Here is a 20,836-nt window from a genome sequence, read left to right as displayed (position 1 = left end):
GGTGGAGCATTTTTAGTAAAGCTACATTTTTATTTTCCGCCTTGTATAACCCGCAGGCGTAAAAATGCTTACAGTCATACAAGTATTTAGGTTTGGTAAGAGTTTCAATACCTTTTGTAAAGGTTTTTTTACTATAAAACATTCCACGTTTACTTATAAATTTTAAAAAGTTTCAGCTTTTCACTGTATTCTTAAAAACAATAATATTCACTAAAAATTTAAAGTTAAAATTTTTTTATCATGAAAAGGAAGCAATAAGGATTTGTATATAACAAATAAAAGTTATTTATATTATTTCTCAACTATACTAATTTTTTTAAATATATTTTATGGGTAGTTAAATTAATTTAAGTACTTTGAATTATAAAAATATTGTTATAGTTTAAAATAAATTTATTAAACATTTTAAAATTTTTCAAGCATCAAGAAGATCCTTCTGTATTTTCTTCGTCATTTTCCACGGAATCTTCAAATTTGTCCCAAATGGCACGAACTTCGGGTGAAATATAATCAAACCGAAAGATGAAAGACTTTTCTGTGGCACATAAAATCTGACTGATTTGCAATTTTTTTAAAAAATTATATCAAAAAAAAAGCAAAAGAATTGAAAAATTGTAAAGAAATATTATTTATACTTTTTTTAATAAATGACTAAAAAAAATTCTCTTGTTGCTTTAACAAAGTTTACAATTTAAATAGGTTGCAGTAATTTTAATTAAATTTTTTAATTTTTGAAAATTTTTGTTAAGCGTATTAAAAAAAAATAAAAGTTCTGCTATTTCACTTTTATTTTACTAACACTTTTATAGCCATTTCTATAAAATAATAAAACCGAGATTACACACTTCGAGCTGAACAATAATAATAAGTATAATATATCTGACTTTTACAACTAAAATTGGAAAAAGCAATAAATTTTTTATTTATTTATTTATTAAAAATTTAAAAATAAAGATTTTTACTTTTATTAATTTTATTAAAATTTTTAAAAGCGATTTATAAATTTTTTAACCAAAAAGTAGGAAAATAAATTTTTATAAAAAAAGTTAAATCAAAAAAGTCAAGATTATTCCAATAAAAAAAGATTCCAATATTTGTTTTACTTCGATTGATTGGTAAAAGCGCACGTGGTTATTCGCATTTTCTTTACTTTTGGGTGCTTCAGTTTACTAATTAACTTTCCTTGAACATCATAAACAAGCACTTTTCCGTCTTCATCGCCGAAACAAAAAAAAGTTCCTTCAAAGCTGACGAAATTCAAAGTAAAAAGTTTTCAAAAATAATAAATTCTAAAATAAATATATAACAAAAATAATATCTATTTTTTAATAAACTTCAATATTTATACGTATTTTTATATTTATAATAACTACATAAAAAAGATATATTTTTAACTTCAATCTTTATACATTTTCTGTTAATAAAAATCAAATTATAATAATAATAATGAAATAATAATTATTTATTTTTAAAAATTTTAATAGTTATAAATATTTTTTTATATAAAAAAATGAATAGAAGTATAAATGAAATAGAAAATCTTTCTAAAAAAAAATGCAATCTTCATATATATATATATATATATACTCAGTAATAAAAAACATAGTACTATGATAAAAAAAAATTTACATGTAAACAAATATATATAAACAAAATGAAACGGTGCATTTTTTAGAAGAAACCACAATCTTTATATATTTTATTAGTATTAAAAATAATAATTCTACAAAATTTTTTTATTAAACTTTAATAATATATTTATAGATTTCTTTATATAGAAAAAATATATATAAATATAAATAAAATAAGATAAACCTTAATCATTATATATTTTTTTTTATTAAAATTATTAATAACATAAAATAATTTTTTTTTAATAAATTTAATTTTATATGTTTTTTATTAATAAAAATAAATTGTAGTAATATATATTATACATACAAAAATAAAAAATATTATGAATTAACTTCAATCTTTATGTATTTATTAAAATAAAAGTAAATAATAATATAAAAAAAATACTTTAACTAAATAAATTTTAGTGTTATAAAAAATTTCATATACATAATAATAAATAAAAATAAAAAAAAAATTCTTAATAAACTTTAGTCTTTTATGTTTTTTAATAAAAAAATAATAAATAATAGAATATAAATAAGTATTAATATGTATAAATTTTTTTATAAATAAAAATAAAAAAAAAAAAAGAAAGTTAAAAAAAAAACTTGACTTCCAAAGGAGAAAGAGTTTCGGCTACAAACGAAGTCATGCGCGGCTTGATAAGAACTTTTATAAGCTTTTTTGTAGTATTTATAAAATAATTTTTTTTTTTAGTAAACAGTTTTTCAGAATACTACTTTTTTTCAAAAATATTAAAATACAGTAAAAGCGTAAACAAACAATATATATAAATACTTAAAAAACTAATATATTAAAACAATTCCAAAAAAAAAAAGATTACTATTTATAAAATAAAGATTTAAACAATCATAATGATAATATTTGTTTAAACCTCCTTTAATAATATTTATTATAACCATAAAATTTTATATAATATTTTATAAAACAAAAATATTCATAAATGCATGTTCCTTATAAAATTTATATTATAAAATATTTTTTTAATTCAATAAAAAAGTTTATCACTAACATTTTATATTTATAAATTTTATTGAATACATTTTTTTTAAATTTTATATATAAAATTTTTCATAGTATCATATTTTTATAGTAATAATAATGATAAATCAAAAAAAGTAACTTCATCCTTAAAGCAATCCCACAATAGAACTTCACCATCAACAGATTTTGATATAATATAGCCAGTCGAAAGTTGCTTAATAGAATCTTTTATTCAAACTTTTAATTATTTATACTTTATTATATTTATAAATAATAATATTTATTTATTATTATTAACAATAATTAATTATTTATCTTTTTTTAAATTTTTGAAAGTATTTTTTTTAAATATTTATAATATAAAATTTTATTATATTTCTTTTTTAATAATAAAAACTTTTTTTTATTTATATGTTATTATATTCATAAAAATTATTTTTACTATATTTCATTATTTACCAAAAAAAACTTTTACTATTTATAATTTATTAAACTTTTATTATTTTATTAACAAATCTTTTAGTGTTTTTATTTCTTCATATAATTTTATTTTATTATTATTATAATATTTTTATTAATAATATAAACTTTTATTATATAAATTCTGTTAACCTTTAAAACATTTTTTCTATTTAATTATTAATATCTACAATAGAAACTTTTTTTTGTTTATATTATAAGAATGTTTGTTATATTTATATATTTCATTAGCGTATTTATTATTATTATTAAAAACAAAAACTATTATATTATTTTTTTAATTTTTTACTAATTTAACATTTTTATTTCAGTATTTATATATATATATATATAATTATAAAAAGTTGTAAAAAAATCCTTCTTTTATTCTACCAATAGACTTCCTATGTTTTCTTTTCAACAGTTTTTCCGTTATTCCATTGGAGACTTCATAAAAATGGCCGTCTTCGCAGCCAATCAATAAATCCCAGTTCCCTTTGCACGTGTTATTGCTGATAATAAATTCCTGAAGTTTTAAATATGTATATTTTTTTAAAATAAAATAATAAAAAGTTTAATAGTAACTTTAAAGTAAAAATAATTATTAACATGTTTTTTTTTATTTCTTTATTAAAATATTATTTATTAAATTCTTAAAAAAATTATATAAAAAGTTGATAAAAAAACTCTTCAAAATAATGAAGTTTCCAAATAATTAATTTTTACATATAATATTATTTTTATTTCTTAAATATTTTTTTATAAAAAATTTTGATTAAAATATTAATATATAATAATTATTTTATAAACTCAAATAAAATTATAAAATTATATTTTTTATAAAATTTAATAATATATAAATTTTCCTTTTATAATCAACTCTTCCGTATAAAAAAATTTATAATATAAATATTATAAATATATTAATGATATTTTCACTTTCCAAATAATTTTTTCTAGATATAATTTTTTAGTTATAAATTCAATATAATATTATTTTATTATTTTAAAATTATTACAACTCAAATAAAAAAGTTTATTAAAATAATTTAAAAATAGAAGTATTAAGATTATAGATATTATATATATAAATAATTGTTTAGAAATATCCTTATATATAAAATTGCTCAATTTTTTAGTAATTTTTTTAATATAATTTTTTTCATTTCCTTAACATATTATTATTAAATATTTTTTTTTCATTTTTTTTAAATAATTTTCTTTAGTACTTTTATTAATATAATGTTTTTTATTTTTCTAATAAATTTTTTCTAATATTTCTTTATTTAAAATTTTATTAGTTTATTATTTCATATTAAATTTTATTAATAACCCACAAATTATAAAAAAAATTTATATTTTCTAGTAAAATTATCAGAATTTTTACTAAAAGTTATCATGTTTTATAAATTATTATATAAAATATTATAAACATACGCATTAGATTTCTATTTTTTTAAAATTTATTAATAAAAATTTATTCTCATATAAACTTTATTAAAAAAATTAAAAAAATTATTGTTTAATAGAATTTTCATAATATATAATATTATAAAATATTTTATTATTTTTATTAAAATTTCAAAAGTTTATAGAATTTTAAAAATAATAGAAATATATTTATAAATTTTATTATATTACTATTTTATTCATTTATGATAATAGTCAAGAAATAAGTGTTCAATAGTAACTTTCGTGAATATAAAAATATAAATAAAAATAAAAAGATAATTATATTATTAAAAAATACGAAAGTTTTATATAAAAAAAATATCTACTAATTTTTTTTAATATAATTTAATTATAAAAATTCACAATTTTATTATTTAATCACTAAATATATAATAAATATACACTTTTTATAAAAAAAAATATAAATTTCCTATACAGCAGTAGTCGGTTGGTGGAATTTATGAGAAGATTGCAACGTCACAGAGTCACGTGCCCAAAGGCGCCACACGCGGGCCATTCCTGCCATTCTCATTGGTAAAGTCTTTATTATTGTGATTTAAAAAATGTTTTTATATATTTTCTACTTTTTGTCAAACGTTAAACTTTGGTTGCAGGAAAAAAAACTTAACTCGAACTATATTAATATAATAATAATAAAAGTTAAAAAAAACACATTTATAAACTTTTTCAAATCTTTAATAAAAGTTATATTTATGCTTCAAATTTATTTTTCTTATTACTTTTTATAAAATATATAAATCATAAATAATAATTATTATTATTATAAAGCTGAATATAATAATAATTAATTAATTAAGTTATAAAGTACTAAATGTTTTAAAAAAATACAATAAATAAATAAATGAATTATTCTTATAATATTACTATTAAAAAAATTATGTTAACTTTATAACAAGTTTAAAAAAAAAGTTTTATTATATTTAAAAATAATAATTACTATAAAATTTTACTTTAAAATATTATTTAATTGATTTTTAATAATAAAAAACCTGAAGATTGACTTAAAGAACAAAAAACTCCGCACTTTTGCGAGGCGGCGGAGAGAAACGTCACGGCCTCCTCTATAAAGTTTATTTTTTGTTATCAAAAAAATAAATTTATAATAAAATTCGATAAAAAAAATTTTTTTTAAAATTTTTTATTATTATTTTTTATACATAAAGTATTATTATAAAGTATATATAAAAAAAATAATAATTAAAAAAATATATAAGTAAACATATAAAATTATATTTAATCAGTAGTATGTAAAAAAAGGGGAAAAAAGTGGATTACATTATAATAATAATAGAGAAAAACTAAATTTTTTAATAAAATTTATACTAAATGTTTTTTTTAAAGTTTTTACAAAAATAAGGGAAATTTATATTTAAATTTTGTTTTACGTGTAAAGAAATAGTAAACTGAAATAATAAAAAACAATAATTTGCTATAGAACAAATATTTCATTAAAAATATGACCTCATTAATATAAAAATCGATACTTTTTATAAAGTAAAATTAAATAAATATAAATAAATATAAATTTAGACAATAACAATTTTTTTTCTATAAACTTTTGATCTAATTTTTTTACTTTAATATATTAATTTTTTTAAAACTTTTAAACAAATTAAAATTTTTTATACAAAAATTTCAGCAACTTTGGTAAAATTTATAATTTTATATAATAAATTTTTACTATTTTCATTATTTAGTTTATAAATTTCAGAAGACAACGCCACAGAGACTAAATGAATTGTTCCATGTCGGCCTAAAGGGTAGCAAAAGTAAAACAAAAAATATTAACCATTTTAAAATAAAAAAAACTTATTTATATATTAAAGAATTTTTAAGTATAAAAATAATTTTATAAAATTATATTAAAATTTATAATAATTAACAAAAATAGTAAAAATTTTCTAATCAATTTTAAAAAAATTAATTACTTTTCATAACTTCTGAGTAAAAATATAAAATAAAAGATGAAAAAATTAAAAAAATATTTTTCTAATTAAAAAAATTAATTCTTTTTTTTTTTTAAAATTTCAAGTATAACAAGATTAATTAAAAAAAAAATTTATAATTTTCTAATTGAATTAATATAATAAAATTGCATTTCAAAAGGTTTTAGATTAAAATATAAATTTAAAAAAATTATAAAAATTAATAAAATAATACAATAATGATTTAGTGTTAACAATTAAGTAATAAGTAAATAATAAAAAATTGAAAATTAAAAATATTTTTTTTAAATTTTAAGTATAAAAATTATTTTAAAGATTTAAAAAATTTAATAAAAACAAAATAAAATTGAACTAAAAATTATAATATTAAATAAAATTACTAAAAATTTTCTAATTAAATTAAAAAAATGATTACAATTGGAAAAGTTTGGAGTAAAGTATAAATTTAAAAGATTATAAAGTTATAAATAAAAGCTTTAATAATATAATATTAAAGAAATAAAATATTCTAACACTTTCTTATTAAAAAAAATTAATTAATTATAAAATTTTATGGAAAAATTAATTTCAGAGATTTTAAAAATTTATAAGATAAAATAAAAAAAAATTAATTAAATAATTGGAGAATAAAAATTCATATAAATATTTATATATAATTTAAATAATATTAGAAAAAATTTTAAGTAAAAAGGAGTTCTAAATTAAGAGAGATTAAAATTTTTAAATTTCGTGAAGGTTTTTTTTAAAATAAAGAGTTGAAATAAAAATATAAATCCATTAAAAAGTTTTATAAAAAGCGTAAAAAGTAAATATTTTTTATAAAAACTAAAAAATAATAATTTATAATAAATTAATTAAAAAAATAAAAACCGCCAAAAGCAAGAATGCAGTCCTCGAAATCTACAGACAGCCAAGCGCAAGAGTAGATTGGCTAATAAAAATTAACAATTTCAAAATATTTAAAATTGTTTATAAATTAATTAAAACGAAAAATTTTAAAATTAGTCAAAAATCTAATTTTTTAATATTTGTAGTAAAAAATATAAATTTACATTCTAACTTTTTTATAAACATGTTAGTTTTTTAAATTTTTTATATGATTTATATATTGTAGATGTGCAGTAAATATTATTATTTTATTTGGAAAACTTTATTACTATAATGTTTTTTTAGTTTTTAAAAAAAAAACATTTTGTTAAAAATTTAATTTCTAAATAATAATTTGTAAAAAATTTGTTAAATTACTTGTAAAACTTAATAATAAATTTAATTAGTTTAAAGAGTTTTGTTATATAATCTAAATTTTAAATCAAGATTATGTGGTAAATTTTTTATAATACTTGTGTAACTTGATTAATAAATTATATAATTTTAAAAAGCTTTATTTAAAAATTATATATAAATTAAAATTATGTAGTGATATATTGTAAATTACTTATTGAACTTTATTGTTAAAATAAAAATTACTCAAAGATAATAGTATTTATTTATCGAAATTATTATAAAATAGTTTAATGCAAAAAATATTTTCCTAAAATTTACTCAACTATCAAAATTAATTTTAAAGAAAATTTCTTATAATAATTTTAATATTTAAATAAATATAAAAATATATTATATTAGCAAAATTGCTAAATATTTTTCTTAAGTCATTACAAAATATAACTTTTTTTTTTAAATTTTAATTTTATGTAAAAATTAAAATCAAGATTCATATAACAATGTTTTAACTTTTCAATTAACTTATTAATTTAATATATAACTTGATAAATTATTTTTTTATTACATTTTAAAATTAATTAAAATTAGTTACGTTTCGAAGACTTTCTTCCCTTACTAAGTCAGCATTTTGATTGGAAGAAAATCCATTCCAGTGAAGCATTATATCAATATGACTACTTTCGTCGTTGCTCTGATCATAAACATTTGGCACACTTTCATTATCGTAAATGTTGATCTTCCGTCGAAACGGAAATTATAAAATTAGAGAAAAGATTTAATTAAATAATTTTTTTTCAGAAAAATAAAAAATACTTATAAATACCAAAAAGTACAAAATTAAAGAGAGAAAGAATATTATTAAAATACAAATTAGAAAATACTTATTTTTTCTAATAAATCTACTTAACCGAGGAAAGATAAATTATGATATAAATATAATAGCTGGAAAATTATAAACTTATAAACTACTTCAACTTAAGTGTAACTGATAGTATGTTCTGATAAAAATGTAATTGTCCTCTAAATGAAAGTTAACAAAAATTTTATTTTTAAATGTAACTTAATTATCACATAAATAGGAGAGTGGAATATGTTTTTCAGTATAATTATAGAAAAAGAAAGAGACGACTAATAAATAAAAAATTGAAAAAAGCGCAAAGACTGTAAAGTTTTAGAAAACTAAAAAATTAAAGCTACCTGGCCTCCTCCACAAGTCGCAAAAATGCCAGGATGGTCTCTATTGAAAACTAGCCTATTAATTGGCTTATGAAAAGCATTAAAGAAACAATTAATAAATTCCTAAAAGTTTTCTTAATGCACTACTAACATAGAAAAATAATAATAAATAAAAATATTTTTATGCTAGTCCACTAATAATAATTTTTTTTTTAATAAAAAAATTACACGGCCATGATTTTCTTTAACGATTCTTTTTAAAATCATTCCCCGAAAACGGGTTGCAGCTGAAGAGGGCTGCATTTCCGAAATAACTGCATAAGAGTTACTAGGTGTATTATGCTCTATAGAAGGGTTTTTGAAAAAGATTTACTAGTTTAAAAAAAAATGGTAACAATTCTTACCGAAAGAATTTTGGCACTCAAGAGGAACTGTCATGAATTGGAATATTTGTATAACGCAGTTTTTTTATTTTATAAAAAAAAGATTAAAATTTTTATGTTTCTAGAATTACAAGCTATTTAACAGTAATAAATCTTATTTTAGTAAAAAAAAGTTTTCCTTCGAGGGCCACAAAAGTCTTCAAAGTTTGCTTGCGGGCGCTCCAGTTTTAAGCGTTTATTAGTGAAACACTAGTGGTTTTCAAGTATTTTCAGCTGTTTGCTTTGCTTATCACGAACTCAATTCAAGCTCTTATATATATTTAAATAAAATAATGATTACTTTTTAACATATTTTAGTTAAAAAAATATTTTTAATAATAATAAAAAATAGAATATCTTCAGAGGTTTAAGAATAAATTTAATTTTTCATAAAATGCCTATAACTATAGAGTTGGTGAGTAGTTTTACTTATAACCTTCGAATTTTTTCTTAATTTTTCTATTTATATTTAAACTTTTTCTAATTTAATCTTAAATTAATAATAATATTACCAAATACTATCAATCATAAGGAAAGCGATTACGAAGAGTTAACGGATTATGGCGATCTTTCCGAAGTTTCAAGTACGAACACACGATTTACCAATTATTTATTTTTTATTAATTATTAGAAAAAATAAATAAACTTTAATACTTCTTCTGTAGTATCAGAACTACTTTATCGGTTTATTGATCTTGAAGAACCCGTACTTACCGAGGAAATGTTATCTTTTCTCAGTTGTAAAGGTATTCTTTTATTTTACTTGTTATTAATAAATTATCTATAATTTTAAAATTTTACAGACGTTTGTAAAAGTTTTTTCAAAATTATACTTCGATTTCCTTTTTGTAATGAAAATTCTTCCTTTGTTTCTTTGGATCCAAAATGGTCCATCTTTAAAGATCGTAAGGCTTGTTATCTAAGGTTACTCTTCAACTGTTGTATACTGTCATAATTTTTAAAAAATATAAACTTTAAAATTATGTATTAATAACTTTTACCTTATAATTTATAAATTGTTTAATCATTTTTACAATTTTCTTTAGTTTTACTATACTACAAATTATTAATCAACTTATATAATTTCAAAAGATTATATAAAAGCAATTCGATTATAATAATTTATTTTGATTTAATTTTTTAATTAAAAATTTTTCTAAAACTGTTTACTTATTATTTCCATATATTATTTTTTTTTAGTTTCTATCCTTTAAAATTTGAATTTGTTAATCAGATATTCGCTTTTGTAAAAAACTTTTATTATTATTGAGTAAAACCTTTTTAAAACTAATATATTTCAGTAAATCTTTTTTTAGTTTTTAATAATTTAACCCTTTTTTAAATTAAAAATAATTTATATAAAAAACTATAATATTTTTTTAAATTTATTCTGTTTATTATTATATTAAATTTAAATATTATAATAATTAAAAAATCTACTTGAGATTAATCAATATATAATACTAATAAGTAAAAAAGTTGTGGAAAATAAATTTTACTAAAAAGTTTTTTTTAATATTTTCTTTATTATATTTATTTATAGTTTTATACAACTTTTTTATAGAGTACATTATTATATTAAATATAGATATTATAATAATTAGAATAAATTTAGTTAACACAATAATTAGAAAAAAGTTGTTTGGAAATTAATTTTACTAAAAGGCTTTTTCCTTAATATTTTTTTATATATTTATTTATAGTTTTATTTAAGTATTGATAACTTTTTAAAGCGCGTTATTTATTTTTTATATATTAATATCAACTTTTTACTAATTCTAATAAAGAATATTATTTATATTTTTTTTACTTGTAACAAAATAATAATTTATTATTAATTTATACATTTTATTATTTATTTTTTTATATATTATATTTATAAAAAAGTTTTCGTTTATGCGTTCTTATTTTATATTATTACTATTTATTATACTACAAACTTTTTTTTTTATTGAATATAAAAAATAATATATTTTTCTTTATTTGTTATAAATATTTATTTCATATTATTATTTTTATTAAAGTTTATTATGTTTATTATATATTTTTATTAAAAGTGTTATACTTATATATATATTTACCGTATATATAAATATAATATTCTCGTTGAGATAAAAACTTTTATAATTATTATATTATTTATATTATAAATTCTTTTAGAATTTTTTTTCTTATAACTTTTTTCTAACAAATTTTATATAATGAAAGAAAAGTTATAATAAAATAAAAAAATTATTTTTTTAATAATATAGTGATATTATGAAAGTAAATTTATTTTACTTTTTACTATATTAATAAAACTATTTCTGATAATAAATTAAATTGTTTATAATATATTTAATAGTAAATATTTTTTTACAAAACTTTTAATAATATAAAAAATAAAAGTCATTATAATTATTGCTACTAAACAAAAATAGTAATAAATATAAAACTATTTTATTTTATAAAAGTATAAATAATATTTTATTTAAGAAAATATTAATAAAGATAAAAAGTAAATAATAAAAGTTCTATTAACTTTTTTTTTAAACTGCTTTAAAAGAAATAAAGATGCACGTGACTTTCTCTCCGTCCGGCGGGCGTACAGGGCAATGTCGCTATTCTGCTCGAATGAGCTTCCAACCAAACAACTGTGTGACACGTGGATCAGCACGTGTTTTACTAGTATGGGTAAATGGCTTTAGATGCATACTTTGGAAGTTTTTTTGATATTATTTTATTAAGTTTACTGTTGATGTTTTATATAAATATATTTGTTATTAATAATTTTTATTACTAATAATATAAAATAAATAGATAAATGAGTTAAGAATATTAATTAAAAAATAATAAGATTGAAATTTATAAAAATTATTTAAGTTTTGTATAGCACTAGTAAAAAATAAAAAAAAAATATATTTATTATATTTTTATTATAATGTATATTAAAAATATTTAACAAAGGTAATAAAAGAAGATTCATCTTAATAACTTTTAACATTTTAAAAAGTTTGTTTTTCTTTTTATATTTATATGTATTATATAATATATTTGGTTTAGTAAAAGTGTTTCCATTAAATAACTTTTTCATAATAAAGAAACTTCCTAAACATTTATATTATATATATATATATTTACCTATTATTCTCTTTTTGTATTTGGTTTAGGCAATATTAATTAATTTTTAATAGTATTTCTAAAATATATTCATTATTAGAACTAATGAGTAATCAAGTTTTCATAATATTTTATTAAAAAAATTAATATTATTAATATTATTACTATTATTATTGAGTGGAGACACTTTTCCTAATATTTGAAGCGGCGTGCGTTGGTTTGTTTACACACTTTCAAATGGTTTACTACCGTCTGCTCATCTCTAGTCCTGATAGGCTAATAAAAATGCTACTCGAAAATGATTGGGTGAGAAACCTTTTCACCAATGGCTAGTCGTTTTTCTACTCAACATATTTAAGATGCTCAAAAGTTTTATTGATAATATCTGTCATCCTCCCATTTTCGACGCCTTTCTGCACACAATAAAAAGTGAAGCGGACTTTTCTGTTATAAAAGAGTTATAATAATTATAATAACAACAATGATAATAATAATACCACAAACCAGCTTTCTTGTGAAATGTTCCCAAAATTCTCTTCTTGAATATCTTTTAGCGCTTTCCAGTGACGGTAACTATTGCTTTCATTCTTTATATTTGATTGGCTCATTTCCTCCTAGAAGGTATGGGCAGCCCGGCGGCACTTGTATTAGGGTCCCTTTCTGATTCTGTTACCGAACTGAAATCAATTTATATGTTATTTGGCACTCAAGAAATAGTCCGGCGCGCCATTCTTGTTGTGATTGATGTTCGTAAATTTTTATGAAAGTTTTATTTTATTTTATGTATTGTTATTGCCCATTTTTTAAGGGACTTTCCAGTACGTTGCCTGTTCCCGCTAGAAAGCGAGAGTGCATAACCGCTTTGCATTCGTACTACTCTCTCTGGTTACTTTCTGCCTTTTACTTATTATGATATTTACCAATCAACTTTTAAGCAGGAACCGCAGCATACCAGTGAGTGGCACACACAATAATAAGTATTATTATTATCATTATTATTATTTATATTATATTATTAATATTTAGTTTGAACGTTCACGAATGCTTTTTAGAAATTCTTCCTTTTCTTTCTAATCTTCTAGCGCACACCAATAAAAACAGGTTTATTATTATTATTATTATTATTATTATTATTATTATTATTATTATTATTATTATTATTATTATTATTATTATTATTATTATTATTATTATTATTATATTTACTGTTTCTTTGCTTTATTTATTGTTCTGTGGATAATTATTAGTACTGTATATTTTCTTGAAGGTTTCAATATGAAGTTTCCAGTATTAACGTTTTTAATATATCTGTCGCGGAGTTACTTTATAGCATTCTTACGAAAGGCTTGTTCTATATGTTAACAAACAATAAATCCTTATTTTCGTAATATTTATATTTAAGACTCCACCTGCCTACCAACACCACGTGGTCTTGATCTTATTGTTCCTGAATATTGGAAACTTTTGACTTTGTGGTTTCTCCAATACGAGTTAGTCGTTTATTTTATTATTATTATTATTATTATTATTGTTATTATTATAATTGTTATTATTATTATCATTATTATCTTTAAAGGAAGAATAATATCTATCACTGCCTTTACACAAAATATTTTATGTCATGCGTTTTGTCCGGCCACGTGACAACCTTGTCTTGGTTTTTTGGTAAAACAGATCTCGTTACTCACCTTGTAGAAGTTTCAACTACGAATGAAGGTAGGAAAAGTTTATAATAATGATAATATTATTATTATTAATAATAATATGAATCGCCAAAGAAAGGAAAGCACACGCTCTACTGATGTGCGGGATACTCAAATATGCCTCGCAGCGGCAAACTTGTGATTCTTATATAAACACGCTATTATATAAAAATTTGAGCTGGAAAAAATATTCTCAAACGATTGAGTAAAAGAAAAACTTTTTTATTATCTTTTCGCTTTTTTTATTATCATTATAATTTCGTAACAGCTGCGAATTTAAAACCGTTTTTATGAATTCTAAAAATTTTAAAAATTTTGATCCTCGAGTGCTATACAGTTTTCTTCGCGACGTGCTGTACAAGTTGGTTATATCTTTTTTTATGTGCAACTCTTCTCTTACTTTTAAGAGCATTAGCAGAAGTAAAAACGGGATTTGTGATTCCCAACTTGATTTAAGGATGCCTTGCTCTCTTGAATCTTATCGTATTTTCATTATATTTAGTAGTATTATTACTATTTAATATTATTAATATTTATAGTTTTTAAAGTTCTGGAACTAATAAAAAAATAAAAACTTTTTGTATGATCCGAACATCCCTTGCCCGTTAGCTTTTTCAACGCTGATACATTCTAAGCAACTTCATTCTATTAAATAATAATTGAGACTTTGATTTTGCAATTTTTTTATACTGAAATTAAATCATAAATAAATTTTTTTTTAAAAGGCTGTGGTTAGCTTTTCTATAAATTTGTAGACATCGCTCTTTTGCAATATTTATGATTTTTTAAGAAAAATTTACGTTTAATTTACCCTCCACCTAAAGGCATCTTTCTTTTCTGTGAAGATATATAAGTAGACCCATAAAAAATTATTAAGTAGTCCATTAGTATAAATTAGTTCTTGTAGCTCGCAATAAATCTTTTTTTTCCTCACCGGATCTTAGATTCAATTATCCCCCTTTAAGTAAATTAAGAAATTTACAAAGATTAACTCATGTAAAAATAAAATTTTAACGTCGTTAAAAGAGTTATAGCATTAAGCAAACTTCTTTTTAAGATAAAGGCTGCTTGTTTAAAACTAAAGTCAGCTTTTCAAGTTATTCCGTTTAGGAACTTATAGCATACTTGAAAAAGCTAAAAGGCGTATTTTACTAGAAAAATATAATTAATAACAGTAGAGTAAGTCAATATATTTGACAGGGTCATCAATAATATACTAACAACTTGCTATAAAGTATTTTACAATTATTTAATTAGTTTTTTCTGTAAAACACATAAATATATTAGAAGGGAGAAAATTTTATATAAATTTTTTTTAAAAGGGTCACTTATAAAACTGTGTAACTTGGATGGTAGTTTATTTTCTGTAATTCTTTTGTGTTATAATATAGTATATGTGCGTGGCAAAGTTTTTATTTTTTACAACCTTTTCATAAGTATAATTTTTCTGGTTCAAGGTCATAGCATGGTGACTACAAGAACTACATATGCCGCTACACCAGTGTAACAGTATTTTTTAACTTTAGGGTTTTGTTATTATACAGTAAAATTATATTTAATATGAATGCTATAACAGGATTATATTAAAGGACTGTGACTTCAATAACTTATAGCAATATACCTGTCCTGAGGAATCAGTATAGCAAAGTTAAAGTGGATTTTAAAACTATTATGTAAGAACCTACTTAGCTTATCAAGTAATATATGAGATATCAACTGAATAAACTGGTACCCGAGGACAACAATTTTTTAATTAAAAAAATCTTGAAGTCGAGCTTTACAGTTTAGTTTAGTAGATAGGAGATCAATTGTGTTATGCATTTATAATATTTCGTTTCAACATATCTATTGATTTATGACTTAAAACTACCACGGCAAGATCTTTAAATCAAGATTATAAACTGCCTGAGTGAGAGTTAGGTTTATAACCTATCAAACTGGATACTTTTAAAAGATTATTAAGTAGTCTTTTATTATTAGTAAAGAGTAAAGTCCTAAGAAGGATATGAGTGAGCTTTAAAAAGTTTGTGACACTTCTTTACTTTGTTTACTTTGCGTTAAAAATTCTGGTAGATATTCAAGTTATATTGGTTTAGAAGTTACGTATAAAGTTTTTTGTAAAATCTTTTGGAAAGTTCCAATAGGTAAAAAAGGTTAATTTATCTTTTACAAAAAAATTATTTTTATGGCCAAAAATTCCTCGTATCTGCTTTGGACTTTACATTGTATGTAAACAGTTAAAGCTTTTATCTTTTGCGCAGCTTTCAGTTATACAGTGTGCCAAATAAAGATGCTCTTTCACAAAGTATAGAGTAATAAGCACATTTTTAGAGGTAAAAGTCTTACACAATATTTAATATAAGTTTTAATTTTGGTATTTAGGGATTTAATTAATTTTTTTTTAATGGAATCAAAAGCAGTTGTTTTTTTTAATAACCAATTAGTAAAATTTATTGTTATACCTTTTTTCTTAACCTTTATAGTAATAACCTATACAATTCTTTAGTACGCAATAGATTTATAATTGCGAAGGTTGAGTTATTTTTAAAAGGTGGAGCCCGATTTCTCATCTATTTTAGAAGTAGTGTTCTCTGTGCACTTATAAAACTGTTTAATTTTAACTTAAAAAATTAATTTGTTTATGATTTTATTAATAAATAAAGATGAAAAAACAAAGTAATTTTTTTTAATTAAGCTGAACAGCTCAAACATTGTTGAAATCTATTGCTGAAGTTTGAAATTCACCAGTTTTTTGTTATAAAATTTTATTGAAATGCTTCGAAAAATATTATCTACATAATATAGTAAAAGTGAAAAAAAGTTATAATCTAAATTTTTTGTAACGACAGTATCATTATAAAATAAATTAAAAAATAGTTTTGTTTATATTTCTTCGAATATTAAATCTTGATTTTCAACTTAAGTTAAAAGTCGTCCTTCCGACACGATTCAATTAAGGTTTTAAAGAAATCATAGTTCTGTTAAGTATAAAATGTGTTGAATAAGGAAAAAATCTTATTATAAATGTTTAAACTTATTTTTTAATTTTAAGCAAGATGGCTCATTAGGTTATTAGTGCAAGCAGGAATAGGTATTATAAAGTAGATTTTTTAAACCGATTAAAACTTTAGTACCACTTTTACTATAAATAAACATTCACATAATGAATTTTTTTTCAATGAAGCTTGTCTTTTAACTATTTATTCGGTATTATTTATAGACTACTTATTCTATCTATCATGGTTTTATCATTTTTCATGTCAACTTAGGTAGAGGTCTCTCGGTAGCTTTACTGAGTGACTTTAGCAACCAAAAGTACCCTTCGTTGTTAAAATTTGAATATTTTAAATATCTATGTTAGACGGGAACGGGTGAAGTGTAAAATTGTTTGTAAATCTATTTTTAAAAATATTTTCTACGTTATTTAAGTTGCTACGTTTAAATTTAAAAATTTGTATTAGGCAAATTAAACAAGGGAAACGCTTTTTACCAACTAAAAAAAGTACTTATAAAATTAAACCTAACGTATCATTCTTAATAATCATAATTTAAAAGTGAAGTTTTTTTATATAGACTATTTTTGCAATTATTTACAACTTTAGTTCTGTTCAAGGCTAAAAATAAATGAGTCCTCCAATAATAAACTTTTCATTGTTAATGAAATTTTTCCTTTAACTCTCTTTTCAATTTAGGCTAAAAACTCTGCCAACAAAGAGTTATTTTCTAGTAACACGTATTTCTAAACTTCACTAGAGCATGAGAATTTAAGGTCTATAATAAATTTAGATTAACTTATTAGTACTTTTTTTTTTAATAAGATGGATCCTAATTTTCCATTAACGCGAAATTAAGGTAAGAGTTAATAAATTTAGGTTCAATAATGCTACAAAAAAGTAAAGTAAGTGAACTTTAAGTAGAGTATAAATACTTTTATTTATGTTGTTAGCATTTAGTTACTAATCTTTATTGAACGATCTGGATGACAGTCTGATCCCTCGCTGCCTTCAATATAATTTATAATTATGGCCCTTAAATCTTTTTCTATTTGTTTATAACGAGTTAATTCAGTTTCAAGGATATTCTTTTCTTCAAGAAGTAAATTTTCTTGAACAGTGGAGCGTTGTAACTTGTTAACTTTGCTTTTTATGGTGCGTACAAGATAAATTAAGCGTTCCCGTAGATATTCATAGTTGGCGCTAACCCAAGGCGTTTTGGTTAAATTCTAATAATAAATTAGATTAAATTACCGATACGACAAATCATAATAAAATTGATAACTTCCGGTTCTAAATTTGAGTCCTCCAAATTAAAAGTCTTTATTAATTCCGAAAATATTTCAAATATTGTTTCCGTTAAAATCTTATTATCACTTGCCAGACGCTCTAAAGTAAATCCTTGAGCCTTTACTACGTTTTCTACCATTTGAGTGTCCAAACTTAAATTCTCCAGTAATCGTTCATGGGTATTGCTAATTGCTTCACTCGAAGTAAAAAAATTCCGCCTTAACTTATCTTTCAAATTTTCTATTTCATTTTCCAGTCGTTGGATGGCGACCTTCAAATAATAATAATAAATTAATTAATTTTAATAAGGTAATTAAACCTGATGATGCCGCTCTCTAGTTTCAAGTGCTTTTTTTAACTGTTCGCAATTTGCTTTCTCTTTTTTTAATGAACGATCAGTTTGACTTAAATCGCTTTCCATCAATTTCAGTTGAGTAGTTAAGCTATAAAAATAAATTTTGAAATCACAAGAGCTTCAATTATAATATTACAATTATAAAGTTAAAAACTTGTTGTTCTTTTGCAGTAACTTGAAATTTTCATTTGCAAGAGCTTCACTTTTTGATTGCGCAAACTCTAGTTTTCTTAATAAACTACATAGAGAACCCAATTTACCGAAATTATTTATAATTAAAACTAAAATCTTAATAAACGCTTAAAAAATTAAAGTCACTTTAATTTCTCAGCTTCAGTCTCTCTTAACTTTGAGTTTTCTATATTTTTATCCCAAAGAAGAAAGTTGATTACTTGGCAAAAGGATTGTAAAGTAGATTCACAGTTATCTTGAGTGCTTTCCTTGAGAAGCTCAGGACAATTGAACCTTGCAAGAGACTAGCGAGATTACTAAAGGGAAATAGTTAATATCAATTAATATGAGAAAAAAGGTAACCAAGTTAATATAATTTATTTGCTCACGCAAAGGTAAAATAAAAGTTGACAAATTTTCTTTGTCACTTTTCTGTAAAGCAGCTAAAGCAAATTAAAGTTCAAGTAAGTAATAATTTAAAGCACTATAGTAAGTACCTTCAGTTTTAAAGCTCTTAAAAGTACCACTAGTAGTATCATTCTTTTTGTATGTATCGTAAAAAGGTTGGCCGCCCTCAAAATTAAAGCCTAAGCGGTTTTTATTTCCGCTTATTGAACAATGCTCAAGGATAGAATAGCTTAGATTTTCTAACTCATCCTCAGAAGATTGGCAAAAGTAGTCTTCTTTCCTTTCACGTTCGTTTTCTAAAAATTGATCAGAAGCTGTAGTTTTTTCAGATACGGCCTCGTTCATGTTTTTCTAAGTCGCTTTTTAGTACAAAGCAAAATCTTATTAATGTATACTTGTAAATAATCCTTTCTGATGGTGCTCGATCGAATCGATAAAATTTAAACACTCGAGCTCACTGGTTAGTAGCGTTCATAAAGCTTATCTGATTCAATTTTTTTCTAAATGTCCCTATACTCTTCCCCTTATTTCATACCTGTTAATAAATATGTTCACAGGGTATTACGTGGTATAGGTAAATGAGTTTACCTGCTAGAAACGCTTGATGCGGTCAGTTAGCCGTTTACTTAGGATATAATGAAGCGAAACAGCTCTTGTTCTGTCACATCGTAGGCTCAGACCGCATATAAGTAAAATTATTTAGATGTTATAAGATACCTATGCGTTGTAACCTAACCAGAGCTTGCTTTTAGCAAAAAGTACAGGGTACGCCAGCTGGCCGCCAAGACCGTTCATGGCGACGATGACCTCAAGATTTGCCTTGGAGGCCCCAGAAAATTATCTAGTCGCTAATGGTCAACATCCTTAATAGTGTTGCAAGCTTTTTCGTGGTTATATGTAGAGGGTTGCCCCTCTGAGAACACAACCCTAACATTTAAAGCGTCGTGGGCGCGTCGCGCACTTTCTTCTTTTTTATTGTTAATGCTTGTTAAGTGACGAACGTTGTGCTACTCGGGCGGTTCTAGAGCAATCAAATAAATTGTAACAGCTCTTTAAATTTAACTAACACTATATTGAAATTCTTTGTTATATAATATATTCTATACTACTTCTATAATATACTAGTTCTGGAAGTTTTTAAGTTTGCAAGCTCTACAACGATGAGAAGTTCCTTGTACTCCTCCGCCCTCATGGACGGTACCAATCGGCAAGAGCGATAGATAGTGCTGCAGAGGATTGAGACGTAGAGCGGGCGGACTTGAACGAGTAAATCGCCGTACTTTTAGCGTGTACCAGGATTCATAGGTGAGGTTTGGCTAGAACCGACATGTTATCCACTTAAAGGGCGAAGGATAAACCAAAAGAAAAAAATATATATAACAGGCTAGTGCATGGCATTGCACTTTTAATAGACTTCCCGTAAATAGTTTAGGCTTTCGTTGCAGGCTCGACACGTAGGTTGGTTGGTTATGTTTTATATTTTTTTCTCTTTAGTAGC

The 20,836-nt window shown here is 21.5% G+C and overlaps 2 protein-coding genes and 1 long non-coding RNA gene across 3 annotated transcripts; 2 read left to right on the top strand and 1 right to left on the bottom strand.

Moving 5' to 3' along the window:
- Nucleotides 1-422: 422 nt before the first annotated feature.
- Nucleotides 423-8,923, bottom strand: LOC135121878 (uncharacterized). The gene is made up of 11 exons (XM_064046158.1): nt 8,919-8,923; nt 8,314-8,412; nt 7,371-7,431; nt 6,236-6,307; nt 5,544-5,615; nt 4,970-5,052; nt 3,475-3,607; nt 2,762-2,847; nt 2,226-2,296; nt 1,104-1,247; nt 423-555 (listed from the first exon to the last, which is right to left on the bottom strand). The coding sequence occupies exons 2-11, from the start codon at nt 8,380-8,382 to the stop codon at nt 423-425; spliced, it is 924 nt and encodes a 307-aa protein (XP_063902228.1). The 5' UTR covers nt 8,383-8,412; nt 8,919-8,923.
- A 1,250-nt stretch (nt 8,924-10,173) lies between these two features.
- LOC135121877 (uncharacterized) lies at nt 10,174-13,806 on the top strand. Its single transcript, XM_064046157.1, has 10 exons — nt 10,174-10,243; nt 11,865-11,992; nt 12,597-12,724; nt 12,778-12,875; nt 12,926-12,987; nt 13,037-13,164; nt 13,227-13,303; nt 13,357-13,395; nt 13,445-13,519; nt 13,686-13,806. Exons 2-10 carry the CDS (start codon nt 11,914-11,916, stop codon nt 13,804-13,806), a joined length of 807 nt encoding a protein of 268 aa, XP_063902227.1. The 5' UTR covers nt 10,174-10,243; nt 11,865-11,913.
- A 24-nt stretch (nt 13,807-13,830) lies between these two features.
- On the top strand, nt 13,831-14,320 carry LOC135121886 (uncharacterized). The gene is made up of 3 exons (XR_010279148.1): nt 13,831-13,908; nt 13,995-14,134; nt 14,197-14,320. It is a non-coding gene; the product is annotated as an uncharacterized LOC135121886 (long non-coding RNA).
- The last annotated feature ends 6,516 nt before the right edge of the window (nt 14,321-20,836 follow it).

The sequence above is a fragment of the Zophobas morio genome, unplaced genomic scaffold, assembly GCF_036711695.1.
Source record: "Zophobas morio isolate AGI-343-1 ecotype UQ-CSIRO unplaced genomic scaffold, CSIRO_AGI_Zmor_V1 ptg000759l, whole genome shotgun sequence".
Lineage (NCBI taxonomy): Eukaryota > Metazoa > Arthropoda > Insecta > Coleoptera > Tenebrionidae > Zophobas > Zophobas morio.
Note: the sequence above shows the minus strand (reverse complement) of the source record. Positions and strands in the feature narration are given on the sequence as shown.

Excerpts from the sequence above, each read along its gene's own strand:
- LOC135121877 (XM_064046157.1), top strand. The coding sequence starts at position 11,914 with ATGTCGCTATTCTGCTCGAATGAGCTTCCAACCAAACAACTGTGTGAC. Across the intron at positions 12,725-12,777 it reads TGCTACTCGAAAATGATTGG|ATGCTCAAAAGTTTTATTGA; the intron begins GTGAGAAACCTT and ends AACATATTTAAG. Across the intron at positions 13,165-13,226 it reads CCATTCTTGTTGTGATTGAT|GGACTTTCCAGTACGTTGCC; the intron begins GTTCGTAAATTT and ends CCATTTTTTAAG.
- LOC135121878 (XM_064046158.1), bottom strand. The coding sequence starts at position 8,382 with ATGCTTCACTGGAATGGATTTTCTTCCAATCAAAATGCTGACTTAGTA. Across the intron at positions 3,608-4,969 it reads TCCACCAACCGACTACTGCT|GAATTTATTATCAGCAATAA; the intron begins GTATAGGAAATT and ends TTAAAACTTCAG. Across the intron at positions 2,848-3,474 it reads AAAACATAGGAAGTCTATTG|ATTCTATTAAGCAACTTTCG; the intron begins GTAGAATAAAAG and ends TTTGAATAAAAG.